This window comes from Fragaria vesca, linkage group LG6 (assembly GCF_000184155.1).
Source record: "Fragaria vesca subsp. vesca linkage group LG6, FraVesHawaii_1.0, whole genome shotgun sequence".
Classification (NCBI taxonomy): domain Eukaryota; kingdom Viridiplantae; phylum Streptophyta; class Magnoliopsida; order Rosales; family Rosaceae; genus Fragaria; species Fragaria vesca.
Window position 1 is genome coordinate 34,969,389 of NC_020496.1, and position 19,593 is coordinate 34,988,981.

General features: G+C 38.4%; 3 protein-coding genes across 3 annotated transcripts; 2 read left to right on the plus strand and 1 right to left on the minus strand.

Annotated features, from left to right (window-relative positions):
* The first annotated feature begins 3,477 nt into the window (after window positions 1-3,477).
* Window positions 3,478-8,918, plus strand: LOC101293026. Its single transcript, XM_004304401.1, has 11 exons — window positions 3,478-3,652; window positions 4,960-5,442; window positions 5,532-5,671; window positions 6,119-6,192; window positions 6,311-6,365; window positions 6,529-6,603; window positions 6,706-6,779; window positions 6,871-6,919; window positions 7,030-7,114; window positions 7,471-7,527; window positions 7,753-8,918. Exons 2-11 carry the CDS (start codon window positions 5,052-5,054, stop codon window positions 7,812-7,814), a joined length of 1,062 nt encoding a protein of 353 aa, XP_004304449.1. The 5' UTR covers window positions 3,478-3,652; window positions 4,960-5,051; the 3' UTR covers window positions 7,815-8,918.
* A 2,823-nt stretch (window positions 8,919-11,741) lies between these two features.
* Window positions 11,742-15,807, plus strand: LOC101293326 (RNA polymerase sigma factor sigF, chloroplastic-like). Its single transcript, XM_004304402.1, has 9 exons — window positions 11,742-11,929; window positions 12,432-12,583; window positions 12,851-12,951; window positions 13,068-13,268; window positions 13,350-13,602; window positions 13,696-13,926; window positions 14,383-14,523; window positions 14,909-15,109; window positions 15,248-15,807. The coding sequence occupies exons 1-9, from the start codon at window positions 11,833-11,835 to the stop codon at window positions 15,533-15,535; spliced, it is 1,665 nt and encodes a 554-aa protein (XP_004304450.1). The 5' UTR covers window positions 11,742-11,832; the 3' UTR covers window positions 15,536-15,807.
* A 487-nt stretch (window positions 15,808-16,294) lies between these two features.
* On the minus strand, window positions 16,295-18,341 carry LOC101312859 (pentatricopeptide repeat-containing protein At2g32630-like). The gene has a single exon (XM_004306203.1). The coding sequence runs from the start codon at window positions 18,339-18,341 to the stop codon at window positions 16,533-16,535; it is 1,809 nt and encodes a 602-aa protein (XP_004306251.1). The 3' UTR covers window positions 16,295-16,532.
* Between the last annotated feature and the right edge of the window lie 1,252 nt (window positions 18,342-19,593).

A 19,593-nucleotide genomic window follows, 5' to 3' on the forward strand; every position in this document is an offset into this window, starting at 1 on the left:
AAGGCTACAGACTCTCCAAATATCTCACATTCAGCGTTGCAAATACTATTGGATGGAGAGAAAGAGAAAAATTCTTCCAACCGTATCAGATATGGTGGCTGACAGAAACAGAAGACCATCAAGTTAATCAAGCTATGGTGCCACCAGAAACAACCAACCGGTTGATCAGCAATATTAACATGGAACAATATGCAATTCAGAGTGGAGCTCATCTAAAAGATGTTGCCGAAGACATAAGAAAAAGCAATTTGCTAACCATAGTTGGTGATTTACCTTAGTCATGTTATTTTTGTAACTATAGTAAAGTAACTAGAGTTACTTTTTCATTGTATATATATATATGCTAGTATGCTGAAGAGAGGGCATCGGATGTTAGAAAGCCAATTTGCTTAAACTGACAGATGGACGACGAGTTTTCGCTACACATATGGCAAGCAGCTATCAGCCTACTCCTGAACAACAGAAGCAAGCAGATGATTTATTATCTGACATGACTACAGATATTAGCCAGTTGGACTTCCCGTTTATGGTAGGATAAGAAATTGAAGAGCTGTCCAATTTACCTCTCTTAGATTCCAACTCAAATCAGAGTATGGGATTAGATGACGTGGGCTATCAGAATCTCGACAACGCTATGGAAGCGTAATGGACCCACATAACTCTCTCGACAGACGCGACAGCAGAAATTTTTTCAAATTTTGTAATTGCTCATTGGAAAACAGTAATGAGGTGTCACCTTAACTTAACCATAGTTGGTGATTTACCTTAGTCATGTTATTTTTGTAACAATAGTAAAGTAACTAGAGTTACTTTTTCATTATATATATATATATATATATATGCTAGTATGCTGAAGAGAGGGCATCGGATGTTAGAAAACATTTCTCTCTTTCCTAGCTTGTATTTCATTTGTATGAAACTTCCTTCCCATCAATAAAAATAGTTACTAGTGTTGTTTTCTTTTGTGTTTGGTATCAGAGCTATACGAGTTTCTGAAGAGTGAAGTCTTCTAGTTTTTGATGAGTAACTTTATAAACATGATATCTAGAAAGTTAGTTTGACATGTAATCTATATTTGATGAGGAACTTTATAATGCATAAATATATAATGTTGTTTGGACCACTCATTTGTATGTTTCTGGGTTCTTATTCATCTCATAGCAGACAATTACGGAAAACAAGTTTTCATTTTCGGATGTCCATGGCACAACAGACGGTGCAAGTTTGGCCGTTGCTTACATAGAAAATTAGAAAATCATCACTTCAATGGTGGTGACTGGTGCCGAACTGCCACTGGTGTATGACTTGCTAAACTATGGATTCGAGCGGCATATACCGACAATATAAAAGCATGGTGATTCATGTGGGGGAGGTGTGAATTTGTTTCAGAAAATGAAGCATGCTTTTGAAAATTGGTTGAGCTAGTCGACCGCCACTTGAATTTATTTCTGCATATCTCATATTTTCCGGGTTTGGGTTCAACACTGTGTATGTGTATATTGGTGTGAGGTGGACATCCGCAACTTAACGAGTTTTCAAATCTCATAAAAAGTTTATACGGCAAAAAATATTACTGAGATAAAGTTATAAATGCATTTTCTTTTTCGGTTAAACAATTGATATCATGTCTCGGTGAAATAAATAAAACTTAACTTTTTTCTTTTTCTTTATTTTATACAAGATCATTGTAGAGTCTAAACGACAAGTTTGTCAAATTATGTGTATGTCGGTATAATTTTCCGAAAGATAGTACTCTAATAAAATTCAGAGGTGTCATTCTCTTTTCTTCATTTGTGGCCGGCTTTCTAAGAATATTGTTGTGGTTTGTCACATACAACATGCATTAAAATGTGTAGCTTTCAAGGTTTCCCCAAATCACACGTCTTGACAATTTATGTGTAGCACTCAAACATTGAATCTAAACTTGAAGAAGCAAGAAGCCAGAGAGAGATGAGTGTGTAACTTGGTTAGGACGAAATGTTGAGTAGAATAGCAGCGTTAAGAAGACGCTCAATGCCAACCATACTAGCACTTTCAATCCTTAAATGTAGGGGTTAAGCAAGCTTAGTAGTGTTAATTCTCTTATAGAACCTGCTTAGGCTACTTCTGGGTTAGCGAATAGTGTTCATTTGTAGTTCTATCACATTTGATAATGTATGGGAAATAGAGAATAAAGAGTAAAATCTCGGTGTGTTTTAATAATTTCTCTTTGCTTACAAGGAGAAATTGATGCCCTCCATCATTCTTGAGATTTTTTTCTTTTCACTTTTCATTTATCAATCAAGATTAATTACACTATTTGCATGACTAGAATGCTTCTCTTGGAAGTTGTAATTACATATCTTCTCCTAAATATGTTTAATACATATATTTTATGATGCTAATATGTGAGAATCTTGACGAGAGAACAAGAGGTAAAGTTATATTTCAAACGTATGTTCAGACGAAATCATTCTGATTCCTCTACGTGTTATTAAACATAATAATTTAGACCTGTATTATTCATTTTCATTCTAATTAAATAAACAGCAAACAGTAAACGTGCTCTTATTAAAAACAATTTCTCTTTCTAATACGTGTCGAATGAAAGAAAATAATTAATATTTACACGCGTGTCATAATAATCATCTTCGCTAGTACTGCTTGATCTAGATGGAGTCATCTCATCTTCGCTAGTACTGCTTGACCATCTCCCATCATAGGCTAAAAAGCCAAATTTAGCCTATGTTTACTCCCACCATAAGTTAAATTACATTTTCCAAGATAAAAAATTTGGCTTGAGCTATTTGGTAAGCCAAATTTGGCTTATGAAGTTTGTAAGCTAAAATTAAATGTTATTTTGTTCAACTTTACATTTCTCCTTTTAATTTACACTATCATCAAAATTAAAAATTCGTTACTCATAATCATCGCGAAGATCTCGACGAGATCTTTCATATGAGCTCCATATCGAATATATTTATATAATATTTTTTTTATGAGTGATTATTGATTTAAACAAATATATGAGAAAAGAAAAATAAATGACTTTACCTTTAGATTTAGCTTATGGTGGGAATGTTTTTGAGAGTCAAAAGGCTATAAATTTGGTTAAGGATTTAGCTTACGGTGGGAGACTCTGGTAAGCTAAAAAAAGATTCCATATGATACTTTTGTTTTACAGGTTAAATTTGGCTAAGAATTTAGCCTACCATAAGAGATGCTCTAAATAATAATAATAATAAGCAATATTAACTAATATATATAAAAAGTAAAAAAAGCCCCTCTTCTTTATATAGAAAGGTCCTGAGCGACTTTCGAGCCCAAAGCATGCGGTTTCCGTATCAAGCTTCCCTCCAATCACCATCCTCGGTTCTCACGCGACAAAATCTCCGCCGTCTGATCAAGACGCCACGCCCGTTCGAGCAGTTGCCGCGTCAATCGGAGCCGTCCAGAACAGCGGACCTGCTCGACTTTTAACGAGGCAACTGTATTTAAGTCTCTGAGGCCTAAAGTCAGTGGAATTTCTTTGCTTATTTGTTCAAAATGGTTTCGTCCTCCTCTTTCGCTTAATCGCATTTACACCCTCATCCCATAAATTCTCTTCTCTCTCTCCTCTAGAATTCCTCACTCTTCTTCAGAGAAGAATCGTTTCCGAGTGGAAGATTCTTGGGTGAGTTTTTGTAATCTCTGGAGAATTTTGATGATAATACATGTCTCTGTTCAATTGCTGGATTATTACTGTGATTTGGTGAAGAATCTCTTGATTTTAATTTCCGATTTCTTTAAGAGTTTGTAGTGTGCAGAATTGTCTATTTCACTATTTCTTTGTGTGATTTGGTGTTGGATCGTTGAAATTGAGAATGATTTATTTGCTAGCATCTATTTTGGTAATAGTTTGATTTGTTAGGAGAGAATAGAAAAATTGAGATTATGTGTTTATGATGATTCTATGGAAAGCATGATATGTGTGTGTGCATGGAGCAGGTGTCTCTTTCTGGAGAAAAGTTGACTCATACAGTAAACAAACAATTTTGGTGTAGGAATTATTTAGAGTAATATGAATTTTAGACTAGTATAACTGTAATTGGTTTTATGTAAATTCTTTTGTAGTAAATTGCTGCTCACATAAGCATTTCTTTATTTTTGGTAATATTGTTATCTATCTATCAGAATTCTGTTCTGGTTTTGCAAATATGTCAAAAGGAGGATTATGTATATTAAAAGTCCTCTGAGAGGTTATCGTAGTAATGTAACCGGTGGTGAAAGTTTATTCCATTATTTGTGATTCGTTTCCCACCATAGTTTTCAGAAAAGGTTATTCTTTGTAAGCTATATGTTAGGACTTGGAGCAGTTCAAGTTAATGTTGAATCTTCATTTTCCTTTTTTATTTGTCATCTATCTAGATTAATCGCGAAAGTCAGGCCACTTTAGGTTGTAATTTATATTTGCAGTTTTATTCTTTGTGAGCATGCGTTGTTAGGTCCACAAGTTCATCAGTCACTTTAGTTTAAGGATAATCAAAGTCTTCAGCTGGTCGTTGTTTTCCATGATTTTTTGACGGTCTGTGGAAACCCTTACTGATCTCAGTACATTTGCTTCGACGTGGAAGCGTTTTTTAAAGTTGACAATAAACATACTAGTACCCAGCAAAGATTAATTATGATTACTTGGGCATACATCATTTTCATAAATATTGCTAGTGTAGTTTTTTCTCTGTTAGGTATCCAAACAATTGCAAGTAGAGCTTCTATTCTATGTGTGTGCAGTATTCTGTGACAAAGTCAACTGCTCTATTATGTTAAGGTGTGATATTAAATTCTAGACCTGCCTTGCAAGTTTTAATCGAATAATTATGCATATTTATGATTTTTTTTCAAGATTTGGGGAGCTGGAGATGTCATTGCTGTTTACAGCTATTGTTAAAGCATGTTGAACCATTGACTGCCTTTCTAACATGATTGGTTGCTTTTGGGCAGATATCACTATAAGTTGAACTTCTTAGGGCTTCCATTGTCACTCTGGGGAGAAGTTCAATTATTTGTTTTCCAACATATGCACTTTTAAGGAGATGGCTGGCCAAGAGCATGAGTCAGGTATTATGCAGTGGGCTCTTAGTCTTCTTGATGGCAATCCAGCTTATGATTCTGTCCAATATGGTGACATGATACAACATGATGCTAATGACATCTATCGCGGACAATATATTAGAGGTCAATATGGTGACACGATACAACATGATGCTAATGACATCTATCCTGGACAGTATGTTAGAGCTCAATATGGTACTGAACCTAACCATGTAGAGAATGATGAGATGATTGCACACACACTTCAAGAAGAATATTCACGACTATCTGTAGCAGAAGTCTCTGGATACTCACATGGAGATGAAGAGCAATCACAAGCATCTACTCATGCAGATAATTGGCACGGTCTGTCCAGAAGAAACTATTGTTCAGGTAATTTGGAAAACTATAGCTTGCATCTTTTTTCGCCTGTGAACCCATATCATTTTAGTTGTATTGATAGACATTTTTGACACATGCAGATGGTGATTATCCAAATGAAGGAGCATGCACAATGGTGCCTTCTAGTTCATGTTCTAGCCCGGGTCAGCTGGAGCTAAGTGATGAGTGTGCAGTTGATGGTGAAGTAGGCTGGAACCTCAATGAAATGATGCCTGTTCCTGTAAGGATATGTTCTGTTAGTTTGACTTTTATATAGCTATGAGGATACACACACACATATGTTCATTTATCACTATTCGTTCTGCTTTTCTCACCATGTTCTAGTCTCATATTATTGATACTGGTTTTGTTATCAACAAGCTAACCCCTTTGAAAGAGTTACTTCAGAGAAAATTCTACACATTGCATATTAATATATATATATATATATAAAATAAATATACAGGTTTTTTTGAGAAGCTATAAATATATAGGTTTATCAGATATTGATAGGCGGAATGTAGATTGGGGACTTACATAGACATGTCAAGAGTCAAGATCATTTTAAGTTTGGATTTTCATAATAATTATGATTGTATAAAGATTGCTAATATCCTGTTAACACATGGTGTAATTTGAAATGTTGACATTATACACCAGTATTAATGTTTGCTATTATATGGTTTAGCATATTCCTAGAATTAATGGAGAAATTCCTTCAATTGATGAAGCAACATCAGATCATCAAAGGCTGCTTGACAGGTACTACCTGCTCTTCCCTCATCTATTGGAGTAGAAGTATATGCACTATCAATTCTTTAATTGTTTTCTGATATTGAGTTCGCGGTGTGTTAAAAGTATTTCTCACCTTTGAATGTAGACTGGAATTATATGGTGTCGTTGAGCATAAAGTTCAAGGAGATGGTAACTGTCAGGTTAGAATTTTCCGGTTTTACTTGTTTCTATTGGTTATTATGCTCGCCTGTGTATGTAATTATCATTTAGATCAATCGGTTGTATTCTTATCTGTAGATCTGGAAGCTGACCCCCATTAGCTCTTTCCAAGTATACATGTTTATATCTTCTTTTGTTTTCCAGTTTCGTGCTTTATCAGACCAACTGTATCACTCACCAGACAACCACGATGATGTTAGAAGGAGAGTCGTAAATCAGGTTAGAAACATGAGACTATTTGTTCAACTGAACTTTGGCAATGGAATATTCTGCATCTGTCATGGATTCTGATCTTTCTTCTGAATTGTATGCTCTGAACAGCTTAAGTCTCACCCAGAAATTTACGAGGGATATGTTCCTATGGCATACGATGACTATCTGGAGAAGATGTCAAGGTATTAGTCGAAGTCATAGTATGTTGTTTGTTTCCCCTTTTATAATGTTCTGGGATCACCAAATTAATACCCTTTTATGTGAATTAACTAGGAGTGGCGAGTGGGGTGACCATGTTACATTGCAGGCTGCTGCTGATTCAGTATGAACATCTCTTCTTGAGGACTGATACTAATACTTCACTGGATTGGTTTCCAACTGTTAAGCAGTAATTATGCAGCGACTGATACTTGCTTAATAATTTTATTGCAGTATGGTGTGAAAATTCTTGTGTTGACTTCATTTAAGGATACATGTTGCATAGAGATTCTTCCTAATGTCCAACCGTCAAAACGAGGTAAACGTGTTGTGTTCTTAATTTTGTTTCAAGCATAGGCAGTTGGATTTTTAATTTGTAATTGACTTTTGCGTATGATAAATTTCATAGTGATTCTGTTTTTTTTTTTATTTTTTAAATAATTTGATTGTGATTGCATATCTCACTTGTAAAAGTCTTGTTCTCTAATTCATTTACCCATTAACCTACTTACAAATATCATTCAACTGTCTTGAGTTCAATCTTAGTCTCAGCGTCATACTTACATTAAACAGGTTTTCTGGAACTTTACTTACTAATCAAACTACTGCATGTGATATCCTTGTATATTATTTTTTCATAATAAGCTTTACAGAAAGCTCTTATGTCTTATGCAGTTATTATATTGAGTTTCTGGGCAGAGGTGCATTACAATTCAATTTATCCTCAAGAAGGTAAACTTTCATGTACATGTGTAATTTGATTTGTTGTATTGATTATTTTCAAACCTCAATGAGTAATGCTCTTATGTAGCTAATGTTAACTTTTTATTATATCTGGACTTGTTAAACATCTAGAAATTTCTTAGATCTGAATAGATTTACTTTTCTGAGAATAGCTCCCTCATTAATGCCTTCATTATCCCATTGCCTGACTTATTATGTTTTGTTTTGTTTCAGGTACACCCTCACATGAGTATAAAAAGAAGAAAAAATGGTGGATATTTGGGAATAAAAATTAAGAATCTTTGGACAGCATGGTTTGCCTGATCCACCAAATGTGTGCAAGCTAGATTATCTCACTGTCGCGTTAGTATCTTTTCTCTTTTCCAAACTTTACTATTATTAAGATTGGGTTGCATGTGTGAATTTTATCATCATGCTAGAACCGTCTGACATTGATCGACCATTAAAGTAGGACATTGAGTAGTCTTACGTGTTCAAAAAAGAAAGGAAAATGCGCAAAGATGGGAATGTGAAACATACATATATTAGTTACTATTTCAAGTATTGCTATCATGGAAAGTATGCTATCACATGCTTTATAAGGAGAGATAAAGTCTAAAAGACGTAGTCGGTGAGCACTATGAAATGGAAAGCACAAATCATGAAGCAAATTGTTCTACCATTATGTCTATAGCCATAGTGAGATGAAGAGGATCAACCTGATGAGCATAGACAATATGGTTAGCATCTGAATTTTTGGCGACATATAGAGATGGGAATGAAGGCTTTTATAACCATTCAGTCATTTATCTTGTACAGTTGATTCTTTTATATTGCGAAATATATGCTGCACTTCTTGTTTGAGGAGTCATGCAGTGATTTGAAGGATATATGTTGCAAGTCGGAGCATAAACTTGTCTGATATCATGCTTATACAATACGAGTCTTGATTTGAAGTAATCCCTGTTGAATTATTTATAATTCCAGATATAAGAAATTATCTTTCCCCCTAATGAGTTAGCGTATGTGATATGTTACCTTCTTTACTATGGTTCGAGGTACTTTGTTTTAAACATGTAATACTAGAACTAATGTGATATACATTCAACGAAGCATGACAGATATGTTGCTCTTTGTTTGATTTGCACCTTCGTACACTTTGTTGCTGTGTCAGCGCATCTTGTTCAGTCCATATGACAGTGTTGCAGCCTGTTACTTCCAACTGAATTTGGAAATCGGTGGTGCCATTATTTCACTAATGATAGTTACGGCTGGTGAAGTGTGCAGTTTCAGAAACAGTGCAACACCAGTACAATATGTATAGGTTTTTTGTTCAACTGTGAATGTTTATTGTGCTTCATAAGCATATATGCTTCTATTTAAGTACATATTCATTTTGATTCAGAACTCTGCAGTAAAGAGAATACAAATTTCCTGCATTTGGTTGCAATGCCTTGTTTCATTGTTGAATGCTCGAGTTGTATTCATAGCTAAGCTTGAAGATGAACTATAATATAGTGTTTTGAAGAAATGGGCAAAACAGGTTATATGATTGGCTGGAGAATGAATGCCCTGTACTAAACAAACAATTTGATGAAGCTCAACAATGGTGGGTCCAAAATCTTCCTTCACTAAAATGGAGGGGACCATAGTGGTGAAGTCCCCAAGCAGCTTATGCAAGCAATATTTAAACTCATCCAAGATTGGTTTCCAATCAAACCCATTCATTTCCATTTCACTTCATTTGGATTTGATCCCTTACATGACCACCTAGTTCTAGTTCTACTACTACTACACACACACACACCAAACATTCAACAATGAACAACAAACAAACACAACCCTCATCCTAAACCCAGCTCAAACACTCGGACAATACAACACAGCCTCTAACCTCCTCCTCTTACTCCTCTCCATTACAAATCTACTCTATTATTTGCCTATATCTTGTGATATACAGACTAGAATCTCACTTCTCTAGTCGAGCCCCTGAGAACCTTCCGCGGAGGCGGAGGCGTTTCCCCGTCACTGACCCCAGACTGCAGCAGCAGCGCGGTGAATCCATGGCTGTTTTCTCCTGCAGCGAATCCATGGTTGTTGTAGTGGCTGTTCTGGTACCCGCCGTGGTTGTTACCGGCCACCGCGTAGTCCAGACCAGGCAGCGGCTGGCACAAGTCGAGCCGGCAGCTCAGCTGCTGCTGCTGCTGTTGCTGGTGAGCCTGAGAGACTGGGAGCTGGAGGTGGTGGTAGATGAACTGACCGGCGCTGGCGGTGGTGACAGTGGGGCGGCAGGGGAGGGAGGGTATTGAGACGGGCATGGAAGGTGTGGAGGTGCAGAGCTGCGCCGGTTGGGTGCCGGTGCCGGTGGCGGCGATGATGGAGGGCTCGGCGTGGCGGAGGAGCCACTCTATGGTCTCGCCGTCGGAGCGGTGGCCGAGCTCCCTTGTCAGTTGGAAGATTCTGGCGGCGCACATGGCGGGCATTCGGACACGGCGGCCCCGGCCGTTGACCTTGGTGTGCCGGTCCTTAGTGTTGGTCGATCTCCGGGTGCGGCTGAGCTGCTGAGCCGCCGTCGTCTTCCCTGAGTTGTCACCAGTCGTGACGGTTGTGGTAGTGGGGTGGAGCACCGCCGCTGGAACGGCGACGTTTTGGGTCAAGTCTTCAAGCTTGAGTGAGGGAAGGTGTGGCTGGTGGTGGTGGTGGTGTGGTGGGTCCGGGGACAAGTAGTCCTGGAGGGCCATCTCGGAGCCCATGACGGTTGCCGGAGAAAATTTAGGGTTTGGGGAGAGAGAGAGAGAAAGAAAGGGATTGGATTCTTATAGCGACCCCACAAAGATAGAGGGAAAGGGTCCCTTTTTATTGCGAGAGTGAGATCTCCGGAGGGGGTCTCACTGTTTCCGCGCTGCGGGTCCCACTCCATGGGCCCAGTGGAAAAAGATGTTAGGTGGGGTCGAGTTATGTCTTGTCAGGTGTCAATGAAAATGTTCCACGCGCTGGAATGCACGTCGGATTAAAGACCGCTGGAATATAATTTTCTTCTTTTTTGGTGGATGGAAGGACGAAAGTGCCCCTTGTTGCCGATGAGACGGTTTAGTTCCTCGTTATGGAAAAGGCTGACCAGATTCGTCTTTATTGAAAAAGTGAGGTTTTTGATTAAATTGTTTGTGAGCCTTTTTAATGAAAAAGAAAAGCGTCTGATACACGCGGGCCCGGTGAGTGTTTTGTCCACGCGCTTTAGAGAGGGAATCGAGCACTGTAAAACACACACAAGTGTTCAGGTCCTTGCTGTCAAATTTCGAGACTTCTTTCACACGCTGACAACTTTGACCATTGTCTGGTTCTGCGAGTGGCAAGGTCGAATATGCCCCTGGTTGTACCCCTTCGGCTTTCAAGCTCCCCCCCCAACTCGAAGCAAAGTTCAGACCAAAAAAAAAACTTGAAGCAAAGTTAGTAATGGTGTTTCGTCCAAAAAAAGAAGAAGTTAGTAATGGTGAGTAGAGGGAGTGGTTTGATGACTCGTACCCACTTAATCTACCCACACAATGGTTAATGGTGATGAGTCATGAACTCATGATTGACAAGATTTGTAGAACAATTCTAAAAAAATAGTATTAAGTTGAATCGAATCACCCAATCATAAAATATTAACCGTTTCATAGATCACTTGTATAAAGATTTCAACTTAGTGCTTTATTGAGGGGTGGACGGGTGGAGGAATTGTGATAGATTGTTATTTTTAATCCTTGTTTGAGACAATTTTATATACATTTATGTCATAGAAGTGTCGATGTTTCTTTACGTATGTGAAATTTTTACGCATTGAAGTTCAAGTGTCATTTCCAATAATGTCAATTAACATTTTTTCTCTTGAAGGCACTTCTTTTTCTTAATTTTTGGGGGTGGGAATGCTAGACACAATCTTGCTGACATGTTGTATCAGACTATTAGTCCCCTAAAAAAGAAAAAAAGAAAAATGATGTTGTTGGTCAATAGATTGGACCTTCACACAAATGAGAGGCCGGGTTGTGCTAAATAAACAAGGCCTGCACGGACTCCTGTAAGCCCAAATGAGAAGAAAAAAATCTGAACCTGATCCATTTGGGAAAAATCAAGTAAACAATTTAGAGGTGCGAAATAGCCTCCAAAAAGAGCAGGCGCAGAACCTCTCTTCCTCCTCCTACAAAACATTATCTGCTAAAAAATAAATAGCTCAAGCAAATTCTGCAAGCTACAGAGAATATGTGACACACTGTTTCATTCTTATACACAACTCTAGTAATATTTATACAAATATATCTATCTCTTGTTAATCCAATGGAGGCTGGAAGGCATTTTCTTTCTTCATCTTCAGCATTTCCATCAACAACCCAACTCAGGCATCCTCTTCCTCCTTCTTCTCCTTCTACTTCAGGTAAAGGTTGTTGCTTTGCTCAGTTCTCTGTTTTTTTTTTTTTTTTTTTCTGGGAAATTTTCCGGGAAAAAGTTTTAGACTTTGAAATTCAGCGAGAGTGGGTAAACTCATTAGTGGGTTTGTTGAGTCTATTTGGTTTTGATATGGGTTATAAAGGTTTTGACTGTTTTGTGTTTGAATGCCAATCCTTGGATTAGTACTAGTTGTGGATAGCTTGCTATGTCTTCTATGTTCTAGTGAGTTGAACTGTGTTTTCTTGTTTCTTGTGTTTGAGAAATAAGGAATTAGAATGACATGAGATGACAATGTCTTGAGAGTCTGAGTATCTAGTTTTGTAGATAAGTTTGATACTGTAGGAGTTAATGAAAGAGATGTAGAATGAAGTAAGTAGTTGGTGACTGATTTTGCAGCACCCTGAAAAGATGTTAGATTGTATACAAAAATATTTGAATGAGGGATAATTTACTCCCATTTTGTCCATTTTTGGTACCCTAATTTGCAGTCTTGATGCTTCATGAGCAAGCAGCTCCTGCAGTTACTTCTGTGCCGACTTCATTTATAACTCGACATTTTCCTACTTCAGTTCTTTTACAAGAGCAGCGCGATGAGTTCAAGCCTCTATTGCATATATTTAAGGAGGAGAAAGCATCTCAGGTTAGAGCACATCAAAACTTGTCTAATCCCCATTTTAGAAATTTACTTGCGTAAACCTGTCTTTCCTCATTCCAAATTATGCATATTGAGGATGCCATCTTTCTTTTTCAAAAGCCAACATAACTCCTGTAATTGGAGATTTCTTCTTTTCACTCATTTACAATTCAGCTCATATACTTGAAGTTGCTTCCTCCTTAGAAATCATGCTAAACCTTTTTTTTCATGGGAAACTCCTGATCTATGTACCATTGCCTGTGTTCATAAAAGGCTACATTAGACCGCATACAGATAGAGAATACCACTGCTGAGGAAGATTTCAACATTGATGACTTTTACAAGTTGGTCAAAGACTTTCGCCAGTTGCATGTGTAAGAGAATAAACCTCTTTTCTCCCATCACTTGCATCAGATTTATTGTGGTGGCTGTACTGTTACTACTCAATTGGATTATTATGTAGTTCTGATTTTAATTTTCTGCATTGCAGTACACCCTCACAAATAGGTGAAAATTCACCCACCGGTTCGGCTCTCGAATCTAATACCACTGCTAATGTGCATATGGATGTCGAGCCCTCTGATGTATTGACCCTAGCTAAACATGCTTTGTCAGCCTCATTAGAAGCGGCCTCTTTAGCTGAAACCTCCAAATCGATCAGTGCTGGTCTGAATGAATCTACTTCTCTGGGGTCAGTTTTGTGGTGCTAAGTTGTTTAATTAATATATCCACGTCCATTTCTTGGAACTCAAGTCAAATATTTCTTTTCTAGTTTGGGGTGGGAGGAGGAAACTGTAAGGTCAACCCAACTTCTAGAGAGGCGGCGCAAGCGACTCAAGAAAAGGAATTTGCTCAACTCAAAAGTTCCTAATTATGAGAATAGCAGTTCTAACAGTTCAGATTTAAGGAGAAAATATAGGGAAGGATTAAATCCTAATGATCCCCTGCGATTATTCTTGTGGGGTCCTGAAACAAGACAACTTTTGACACTTAAAGAAGAGACTGAGTTGATTGCCCGGGTTCAGGTGCATATCTAAATCATTGTTGTCTGTACTCATTACTGCATCACTGGTTAATAAAGGTCTTATACTGTGTTGATATGCGGAGTTACATAACAGGATGTATTCAAGTTAGAAGCAGTGAAGAGTAGACTTCAATCTCAATTTGGCCGTGAACCGACTTTAATTGAATGGGCTGAAGCTGTTGGTATTAGTTGTCAGATGTTGCAATCACAGCTTCGCTGTGGTACCAGCAGCCGTGAAAAGTTGATCTATTCTAACTTACGTATGGTGGTGCACATTGCTAAACAGTATCAAGGTCGAGGTCTTGGCCTTCAGGATTTACTGCAGGTAACTTTTTGGGAACATTTCTTCTTATAATGTAAACAGTTGTCTTTCTGAAGGATTTTTGAGTTCGACATGAAACTTGTACCCTTTTTCGCTCTAATGTAGGACTTGCTCATTCAATTTCATCATCTATGGCAATGTTTTACTGCAATCTAAAGTTAGTGCCACCTGCACATATAGACTACTATATATGCCTACCTTAACAAATATCATTATCTTGACATTATTACCAACTTATAGCATGGCATACATTCTACATATGTTCTATCTTTTTGCTGATGACAAATTTGGATAGCTGTCTTAATAGGTTATGATCGGAAGTTATCTTTTTTAACTTCCTTGTAACATAAATGAGCATTAGCTAGAGTTTCAGATAAAGGCCTGGACAATCATTGTATTGATATTATCTTGAGTAGAAGTTAATGTAGACTTTCTTATTTTCTTCTGATACTTCTGTAGGAGGGAAGTATGGGTCTTATGAAAAGTGTTGAGAAATTCAAACCCCAAGCTGGTTGCCGATTTGCTACTTATGCATATTGGTGGGTGAGACAAACGATTAGGAAGGCCATCTTTCAACATTCCAGGACTATCCGCTTGCCGGTAATAACCATTTTTATCATCTCTCTGGTCTTCAGTCTTCAACTAAATACATGTTTAATGTTTTCTTCGCTGTCTTGGTCACTATCGTTGGTTCAACTGTTTGTGCCTCTTCTTAAATGTTTCTCTGGGATTTTGGTACAAATGAAATTATAGAATCGGTAATGTTATTGATGACTAAAAGTACTGATGCCCTTGAAATCTATATCCTGAATTCATAGCTTGAATACCCACTAATTGTGGTAAAGATCTAAAAATGTTGACATAACAAATCTTCTTACTGCATGCCTGACTTCCCAAAGTCTGATTATTTCATAACATGCTGAAGAAAAAAAAAAATATGTATGTGATAAGCATGACTGAAAATCAATATATTATTCATTCACAGGAGAATGTATACACCCTCCTTGGCAAGGTATTGGAGGCGAAGAAATCATATATTCAGGAAGGAAATCAAAACCCAAGCAGAGAAGAATTAGCAAGACGAGTTGGAATGTCGGTTGAAAAATTGGGAAAATTGCTATATTGTACAAGAATGCCAGTTTCAATGCAACAAACTGTGTGGGCAGACCAAGATACTACTTTTCAGGTAGAGATTGTTGTCTGGATTTCTGGGTCATATATAATCTCTATTTGTATGTCATATGCAAGTTTGCTCGAGATGTAATTTGAGCATATTCTCCAATGGTTTAAGAAAAGTACGATTTTTGTTCATTTATAATTGCAGGAGGTAACTGCTGACACTGGGATTGAGATCCCAGATCTGAGTGTGGCAAAGCAGCTGATGAGGCAACATGTACGCAACCTCCTACATACTCTTGAAAAAAGAGAGAGACAGATAATTAGGCTAAGATATGGTATTGAAGATGGCAAGCAGAGATCACTAACAGAGATTGGTGAGATTTTTGGATTATCTAAGGAACGGGTACGGCAACTGGAGAGCCGAGCATTCCTGAAGCTCAAGGAATCACTTGGCAGCCAAGGGCTTGGGGCTTATGCTCCTTTGCTTGTCTAATAAGCTCATTTGGCTACAGAATCTACTCCGTCAGTTCAGATTTCTGGTATCTTTTAAGGAAATCTGGAGTTCAGCTATTGAGCTCTCCAGTTTTTTTGAGGTGAATGTACAGCAAGCCATGGCTTAGAATATGGAGTGCGCCCGACATGTTAGGTTCAGGTGTCAAAAATGTGTGTTAGCTCAGGCTAAATCTTATGCTTCCACACTGTGATGACGGCTCTCTGGAGAAGAGCTTAAACTACTGTAAGTCATTGTATATTTCTCACATTCATGTTCAAAGCCAACACATCAAAACAAGGGGTGGATGCTTTCTGGAATATTGTATCAATTTGCATAGATTTTACCCAGTTCAAAGTAATATGATTCATTTTTTTTCGTACTGAAATAATTTGAAAATCAATCAATGTACTATACTCCTTGAAAAAGCTCGAGTTCTGTAGAACCCTGGAGTAAAGTATAGCCATTTTCCATTTTCTAAGGAAACAATAAACATACGCCTTCCTTTCCCTTATGTTGAAAAATCAAATTTATTAGAAAGATCCCCAAGTGTAAAGAAGAACAAGGCTGGGATCGGAGCACAACCAGCAACGGAAGCGCAGAGGCGCGCAGTTCCTATATTCCAACGGAACAGCAAAACACCCTCTGGTGGTGTTAGTAAATGATAAGACAAGGAGCAACCATTGACGGTTTGCAGACGTTTATGAAATTTCATGACTCCTTTCCTTTCACTGCTTCCATAGTAACCTCCAAAGAGTAGCTCCTTCACCACAGTTGACGAGTCCTTACCCTTCCAAAGAAGCGCTGGAAGCGCAGCCACACTGATTAAAGTTCTGTAAACCCATAAAGTTCGGTAAACCCATCAACCCTTCCAAAGATACATATTGCCATGAAGAAGAAGCACACTCGGGCCATTTCTAGCAGTGAGCCAACTGACACTGTACTATTGTCATTTCAGACATGTCATAATGCCGCACCCAAAGTGCCACCAGCCAGAATGCTACTCATCTGTCTTAGAGCTAGACTCGTCTGTATAAAGGCCTCTTACAAGTGAATGGTATACTCTGTCATCAGGTATGATGCCTAATTTTTTCATGTCATCGTACAATTTGAAAGCTTCTTCTTTTCTCCCCACCTTGGACAAACCCGAAATAATTATTGTGTATGTGACAACGTTGCGAGTTAAACCCTTCTGCGACATTTCATCAAACAATGATAGGGCTGCGTCCATATTGCCAGCAACACATTCACCATGTATGAACGATGAATATGTATACGAATCTGCCATCAAACCCTTGCCTTCCATCTCCTCTTTTATCTCATGTGCTTCCTTCATTTTACCTTTCTTGGTATACCCATCAATGAGAGCATTGTATGTTACATTATTATGTCTCTCTCCTTTCCTTTCCATCTCCTGAAATACCCGCTTTGCTTCGGCAAAATCTCCTTCCTTGCAATATATATCTATCAGAGTAGTGAAGCACACCGAATTTGGAGCCACCCCCCTTTCTGCCATAGTCAACAAGGACCTCTTTGCCTCCTCATTCCTATTCAACTTAAACAACCCCCTAGCTATATTGCAGTAAGTATACACATCAGCCTTCAACCCTTTCTTTTCCATAACACCCCGGAACCTCTGAGCTTCATCCACCATCCCTTTTCTGCAGTACCCATCAATCAGCGTATTACATACAACTCGGTTCAACGCAATTCCTTTTCCTTGCATCTCTTTCACCAAAATCTCCGCCATCTCCATCTGCCCCGCCTTACAAGCCCCATTAATCAGCGCGCCATAAGTATGACCGTTCGGCACAAGCCTTCTCTCAGTCATCTCATCAAACAGAAACAGCGCCCTCTTCAAATTCCCACTTCTACAATTCCAGTTAATCATCGAAGTATAAACATACACATCAGGCTCAACCCCTCTCTCGCGCATTTCATCAAACACCTTCTCTACATCCCCAATCTTCTCACAACTCCCATACCAATCAATCAAAAGCGTGTACGTCGCCACATTATACTCCACATTACTCCTCTTCATCAACCCCAACACCTCACTAACCCCGCCAAAATCCTTCCTCTCAATATAAGCTTTCGCAATCGTGTTATACGTATACACATTAGCCTCAACCCCTCTCCCCCTCATTTCACCCATCAATCTCTTTGCCCTCTCCATCTCCCCTCTCTTACAAAGCTCATTGATCACCAATGTCATCGAATAAACCGTGACCAGACCCTTTTCGCGCATTCGGTCAAAGAGACACAAACACTTATCTACTTCATTACACTTCTTCAGAGCCAGCAAACCCGCAAAGCATGATCTCTCTTCTATCTCAAGCCCATTCTTGTAAACATAATCGAAAACCCCGAAAGCTTCCTCAAACATTTCGTTGTTAACGTAAACCCTGAACAGCATATCAAACAGCTTCTTAACCGAGTCACGCTCGTAGCTTCCATTCTCGATCAGGGAAACGATGTGGGAGACTTGGCATTGGAGACGGTCGTTGTGCACTATGGTATTCACCACGTTCTTCATTTGGGCGAATCTGTTGGCTTGGTGGAGCCTGCAGAAGAGGGTGACGTGGGCTTGGAGATTGGGTCTGAGGGGTATGAGAGATGGGTTTCGTCTGAGGAAGTTGAAGAAGGTTAAGCAGGATTGGGGTGGGAGGATTGGGTCGGAGAGGACGAGGTGGGTAATGTGGGGGTTGAGATTGGAGAGGAGAGAGGGGGAGGAGGTTCTGAGGTGTTGGAGGCCTGAGTCGGCTAGGGTTTTAGCGATTGTTTGAGCGAGTTCTTGGTTTGATTTCATGGTGGTTTCTGTGGAAATAAGTTTCCTCAAGGAAGTTGACATTGTTTTGGGGTTTGGAATCGAAGAACATTTAGGCGCGAGTATAAAAATGGGCTGCTGTTGTAGGTGTAAAACCAAAAATACCCCAAACACACGAGTAAATGTTGTATAATTAAAAACTGAAAATGAACTGACCAAGAAGACGAAGCCTAAACTAGGCCACCAGCTGAGTTGGAGCAAATACTGCGGTGATTATGTTTGGCTCGTTTGCTTTTTATCAAGCACGAGTTGAAATGGCTCAATTTTGGATCATTACATGACAGCGTGATTTATCGGAGTCTGAGAATGTTTATGCAAACAAAAGGGGTGGTTGAAGAATTACAACAAATGAAGGTGGAGATTGATTGGAGTCGAAAGGAGTAGCAAATCGTTTTAACATGGTATTACAATGGGTTTCTGTGTTTCTATAATCATGGGAGGGAGATAATTTCTTTGATTTCTATATATTTCCCCTATTCTATTATAGTGTGTTTTGCATTTGGTGATACAAATCTTCAACTTTTAGATGTCTTGACCGACAAATGAGATTAAGTTACAGTATATCTATTTCAATCTGCAACCCACCTATCAAATGTCATACCAGTCACCATCTTCAATTTGAATTTTTATCAAACCCATGCAATATGGGTGTAACCATTGTGTTTGTTTGATCGACTTTGAGCTAGAAAGAAAACAGAGAGAAAAGAACGACGAGTAGAACCAAGAATTTACCAAAATCATATAAACAAACTTTATCGTATGATATTTCGGAATCCTCCAACATCTTATGAGTTAAACTCCTAAGTTAATTTATTTTAAAGTATACCATATATATAGTATGTAAATTATTTTGGTTTCAACAAAAACATAACACCGACTCTTTTCATCATATATATACATACATTGTTAGGGGTGTACACGTAACATATATTTTTTTCATTAGGATTCTTCATTTCAACCTTTGCTCATGTACTCAACTTAGATAGACTAAGATCATATGCAAGTACTGATATTTTCATTCACGTATATTGTTCAATGTAATCCCATTACTCTTACTATGGTTCACTTTCTATACATGCATCCTTTTAGTTTCAGAAAATGTGTGTTTGCTATGCTTTGCTCATGGATGTTCAAAGCAGGACTTAATGCACAAAAAAAGCATTTAGGAGGTACCAACCCGCACAGAGTTCTTTATGAGGTGCAAAACTTCATAGCCCATGGGAAAACCGACGTA

Coding starts and splice junctions, on each gene's coding strand:
- LOC101293026 (XM_004304401.1), top strand. CDS start 5,052: ATGGCTGGCCAAGAGCATGAGTCAGGTATTATGCAGTGGGCTCTTAGT. Junction 6,920..7,029: donor TGCAGGCTGCTGCTGATTCA/GTATGAACATCT, acceptor ATTTTATTGCAG/TATGGTGTGAAAATTCTTGT. Junction 7,528..7,752: donor TTCAATTTATCCTCAAGAAG/GTAAACTTTCAT, acceptor GTTTTGTTTCAG/GTACACCCTCACATGAGTAT.
- LOC101293326 (XM_004304402.1), top strand. CDS start 11,833: ATGGAGGCTGGAAGGCATTTTCTTTCTTCATCTTCAGCATTTCCATCA. Junction 11,930..12,431: donor TTCTTCTCCTTCTACTTCAG/GTAAAGGTTGTT, acceptor CCTAATTTGCAG/TCTTGATGCTTCATGAGCAA. Junction 13,269..13,349: donor AATGAATCTACTTCTCTGGG/GTCAGTTTTGTG, acceptor TTTCTTTTCTAG/TTTGGGGTGGGAGGAGGAAA.
- LOC101312859 (XM_004306203.1), bottom strand. CDS start 18,341: ATGAAATCAAACCAAGAACTCGCTCAAACAATCGCTAAAACCCTAGCC.